Source organism: Colobus angolensis, unplaced genomic scaffold, assembly GCF_000951035.1.
Source record: "Colobus angolensis palliatus isolate OR3802 unplaced genomic scaffold, Cang.pa_1.0 Scaffold172, whole genome shotgun sequence".
NCBI lineage: Eukaryota > Metazoa > Chordata > Mammalia > Primates > Cercopithecidae > Colobus > Colobus angolensis.
The window spans coordinates 308,289-313,559 of record NW_012114844.1 but is presented as its reverse complement, the minus strand read 5'-3'; the positions used below and the strand labels follow the sequence as shown (position 1 = coordinate 313,559).

General features: G+C 38.2%; 1 protein-coding gene across 1 annotated transcript in view; it reads left to right on the top strand.

Moving 5' to 3' along the window:
* The window catches only part of SAXO2 (stabilizer of axonemal microtubules 2), a 33,497-nt gene that overhangs the window by 15,919 nt on the left and 12,307 nt on the right, over positions 1–5,271 (top strand). The window contains exon 3 of the mRNA XM_011938354.1: positions 3,730–3,932. Coding sequence (XP_011793744.1) covers positions 3,730–3,932 — 203 coding nt within the window. The remainder of the gene's footprint in view (positions 1–3,729; positions 3,933–5,271) is intronic.

Sequence of the window (5,271 nt, the reverse complement as noted above, 5' to 3'; positions counted from 1 at the left end):
AGATTCCAGATCTCCATCTAAAAGAGCCAGTAGATAATAGAGTGGGTCTCAGGAAACTGCATTTTTAACCAGCATTGCTAGTGATTCTGTTGCCACTGATTCAGTGCAGTAGGTCAGGAACTGGACTGCTCACTGAGGATGACATGGAACATAAAACAGAGACAGTCTTTGCTTTACTGTTGTTTATAGTGTTGTGGGAAAGTCCAGATATGAAAATATCAGATAAATAACTAAGATAATTATGGATTATAATAAGTGAGATGAGGAAATTCAATAACTGGTTGAGACTGATTAAATGGGAATGGTTGCTCTTTTTTCTTCACTTTATTAATATTTCTTTCTTGATGCCTTAATGGTTCATATTAGAGATTTGAAATAAATTTTACAATATTTGTGTTTATTGAACAAAGATTTTGCTTTTAACCAGTTCTAAATGTAGAAATTGAGAAAATTTAACCTTCCATATCTTTCTTTTAAAAGGCAATTGCTTTTCAATTCTGAATTTCCCCAGTTGACTTATTCAAATAAGCGTTAATAATTTAAAAAAAAAAGCGAGAAATGTCCCAAAGGTCCAAATATACCAATAAAACTAAAATATTCATTTCTTAAATTGTCATCTCTTCACTTAGTATGACATTGGATCTTTTCTTTATATTTTCACTGGGAAACTAGCAGTATTTCTAAGAGTCATAATCTAGGAGCTTGCAACTCTTGCTTGACTCCTTCATGTTGACTGTGTTGACTATGCAGTAGAAAGTGGATTTATCTGTACAAACAAAGAAGCATTCTGTACCTTTGTATAGTACAGGAAGTGACTGTGCAAAGAGGTATCTGAACTTGTACAAGATTTTGGATCCTTTATAGCAGTACTGTTGTAGCTCACTTAGATGACTGCCAGAGTTGGCAGGAAGCCTGCCCTGAAGGAATAGGATTCTAGACACATCAAATGTTTCAAGATATATCAGATGAGTAAGACTGCATTCACCCTCTGCTACTACATAGAAAGTGGCTTTGGGTTTGGAGGTATACTTTCTAACACTTAACTAGTCTAACCAGAGAAACTGAGAGTTCTAAGCTTTTGCTTTGCTTTTCCCTTCCTGATTCTCTCACTTCCTGACTGCATTTTAGCCTATTCCCCTCTAGTTAGTATTTGGGAAGAGCAAAGAACAACTGACATGTCTTGGGAGGCAGAGGTATGTGATTTCTACTACTCTTTATTCATTAAATAAAAAGTTATTAAGCGTTTATTAAACATCAAGCACTATACTAGACACCTGGGATATAGTGGTGACCAAAAGCAGTCATGATCTCTGTGCTGACAGATGTTGCAACCTATTAGAGATGGCAATCAAAAACATTACTCAGAGTAAGTCTAAAGTTGCAACAGTGATAAGATCTATGAAGGATAGGCACAGGTACCTTGACATCCAGAACAAGAGTTTGACTTTATCAGGGAAATAAGAAAAATAAGTCAAAACCTGAAGGATGTTAAATTAGCTGGATTAAGGGGGGAAGGAAATGCATTCCAAGCACAGAGAGAGAGAGTAGCATGTAGCAGGAAAGAGCATGGAAAGGAGAAAAGTATCAAAGAGGGCCAGCTGGAGCAGAGAAAGCAAGAGGAAGCATGGTGAGAGCTGAGGCTAGTGAAGGAGACCAGGCAGAGCCTTTAAGCCATGTTCAGTGTCATCTATGTCCGTACAGTAATAAGAAGCCATGAAGGTTTTTCTGCTTTGTTTTTTTGGTAGAGGGTGGAGTTGGGGAGGAAGGAAGTTAAGGAAGAGGCTAGGGAGATAAGGGCAAGAATGACCTGATCAGATTTACAAGGGAAAGAATTACTCAGGTGCCATGTGGAACAAAGATTGGAGGGAGAACTAGAGTGGATGTGGGTAAATGAGTTTTGAAAGTTATTGAAGTGATTCAAATGAGCTGTTGCAAAAACTTTGCATATTATGGTAGTGGCAGATGTGGAGAAAAGTGGTTAGATTTGAGAGAGATTTATGAGGCAAAATTGACAGTAGTTGATGATGGACTAGATAGGGGAGAGAATTGAGGTATGAAGGGTGAGTCCTAGATTTCTGACTATGCATCTGAAGTGATGGTGATAGTGTTCACTTAAATAGAGAACGAGCAAAAAGGACCACATTTATTAAGGGGAAATAACGAGTTGATTTGGGACATATTAAGTTTTGAGTTGCCATTGAATATCCAAGAGACCATCATAGATGCTGGTATGGAGCTCAGAAAAGAGATCTAAGCAGAGATGTAAAATTTGAGGGTTATTTCAATCTAGGTAGTAATCAAAGCTGTGGGAGTAGAAGAGTTATCCTCAGGAGTGAACAGTGGATGAAAAGAAGTATGTGGAGGTAGGTCCAAGTCTTGAGGAATGCTAACACGTATTTAATGACCGAGTAAAGGTAGATGAAGTTGCATAGGAGACTGGCAAGAAATAATAAGGAAGTCAGGAAGAGAAAGTTTCCTAGAAACACACAGTGTGGACAATAATGTCAGTTACTGCTGGAGAGGTCAAGTAAGATGAGGATTAAAAATGTTCGATGAATTTAACCATGTGGAAGACATGGTGAACCTTAGAGCTGTATTAGGGAAGTGGCAGTCCTGGAAACCAGATTGAAATGGATTGGAAGTGGTGAGAAAAGAGTTAATTAAGAAGTTATGTTGTGAATAGAAGAATTCAGTGAGGGGTTTGGGTTCTTTGGAGAACTTACAAACATATGCAACAAATATTGATTAATACAAGATAGTTTAATCACATTGTGAGTGATGTGCCAATAGAGTCCAGAAGAAAAAAGCAATCCATGAAGTCTTGGGGTAGTAACAGTAGTGGCTACCATATTGATCTTACTATGTACCAAGCAGTCTTAAAAGCATGTGTGTATATCCTTAAAAACAACTCTGTGAAATAGAAGATATTATTGTCCCATATTATATATAAAGAAACTGGGGCATAAACAGGTTAATGAAGTTATCCAAGGTCCTGCAGCTAGTAAATGACAGAGCCAGGATTTGGACGTAGGCGGTCCGATCAGTCTAAGTTTGTGTTCTTCTCCATTCCTCAGTTTTTACCTCAGTGTCTACAGTACTACCTCTGTCACATAATGTTATATAGCACCCAGGTTGGCTGCATTACCAGCTGGCATCCATCCATGACAAGGAATTCTGGGAGATCCAAAGATGAGGAACATTCACATCTATAATCTGAATGTGATTTATGTCAAAAGACCAGAGTTACTAATCATTTAACAATAAGCGAGAAAATAGCGTGAATTCAAAAAGAGGAAAGTGTGCCAAAATAGTTTGCTGGAGACTTTAAGTAGGATGAATAAGGACTTTGACAAAGTGGACTCAGGGGGAATATATTTTTTAAACTTTTCAGGCTTAGTAAATTTTACCTGAAATTTCCTTCCAGGTTAGAAAAAAATCAATTACTTGAGGATATTGTTTACTGAAGATCCAATTAACTGAGATCTATTGTAATGATGTTTTAAAAACTAGGATTTTTGATATATTTACTTTTCTCAAGATGTTTAGTCACTGGATAGGACCTTATGAAAATTCATTTACTTCTTTCAAGTAGTTTATCAACTATTACCATTTTAATATCTTCTCAGACTTTCCAAGTAAAAAAAAAAGCCTTGACATTTTCCATACTTCATTGAAATAATTAGAAATAAAAGAACTTGTGAGACTATGTTTCAAATTTATATATTTCAGGTTGGATTATCATCCTTATGAAATAGTTAAACAGCCTCACCATGTGCCAGAAGAATATAAACCAAAACAAGGGAAGATTGATCTTGGTACTACCTACAAATGGGATTTTAATTTGTACAAAGTGTGGCCTGTGGCAATAGTCCGGCCTTTGGAGAGACAACAAGTTAAAAAAGTAAAGTTGGACACTGTCCCAACTTATAAAGGTAACTTGCCATTTCATAAATGAAGGAGCCAAAAAACTAAAATTCACTTCCAGCTTTAACATCTAATATCAAATTATAACTTTGGTGCACTGCCAAACTTAGACTCTATGGCTTAGGAAAGAACATTTCTCTCTTTGGCAGAATAATATTGTATAGTAACAGAAGAGAATAGACCATTTGTCTGATTGAGAGGTAAAAGACCCACATTCCCATCCAAATTCATCTACTTTATTAGTTTTCGCTGTCTCAAAATGTGAAAAACAAAGGATGCCATTAAACAAGCATTATGTCACATTTGTCACTTCATGTCACATTTAGTTGGCATTGTTCCTTTCTTCCCATCCTAGAAAAAGTTGAAATGCTTCCGAGAGTATTGGGATCTTTGAGGTCAAATAAATAGCAATGCTCTTCTTTCAAGTCCTGAACCAACCTATAAAGCAAAAGAGTTATCAGATGGAGAAGCAAAATATTACTTTTACACTGATAAAGGACAAAATAGAGAATGAAGCTTTCATCTGTAAGCAGGTGATTCCTGATACTGAACCTCAGAATTAGATAGGCTTATCTACCCCGTGATTGACAGTGCCAAATGGGGTCCTGCTCCTCTAAGAATTCTGGCATGGTGGAAGGGTGTGAATACTTTCTCTTTACAGGCAACTGATTTAGAGGAGTATGAGTTGAGCCATGTATGTTTTTCTTTCCAGAAACCTGTTTTTTTGTTGTGGTTGTTTTTGGGTTTTTTTGAGACAGAGTCTTGTTCTGTCGCCCAGGCTAGCGTGCAATGGCACGATCTTGGCCCCCTGCAACCTCCACCTCCTGGGTTAAAGCAATTATCCCACCTTAGCCTACCAAGTAGCTGGGATTACAGGTGCACACCACCACACCCAGCTAATTTTTTGTATTTTTAGTAGAGATGGTGTTTCACCATGTTGGCCAGGCTAGTCACGAACTCCTGACCTCAAGTGATCCACCCACCTCGACCTCCCAAAGTGCTGGGATCAAAGGCGTGAGCCACTGCACCTGGTCCAAAAACCTGATTTTAAAATACTCTAGTACTTTTGAGGAGTGGGGTCTTTGTTTTTTTAAAATAGGCTTTCCCCCCGCCCCGCCAAAATGGAGGCTTACTCTGTTGCCCAGGCTGGAGTACAGTGGTGCAATCTTGGCTCACTGCAACCTCTTTCTCCTGGTTTCAAGCAATTCTCCTGCCTCAGCCTCCTGAGTAGCTGGGATTACAGGCATCCGCCACCACACCTGGCTAATTTTTGTACTTTTAGTAGAGATGGGGTTTCACCATGTTGGCCAGGCTGGTCTTAAACTCCTGACCTCAAGTGATCCATCC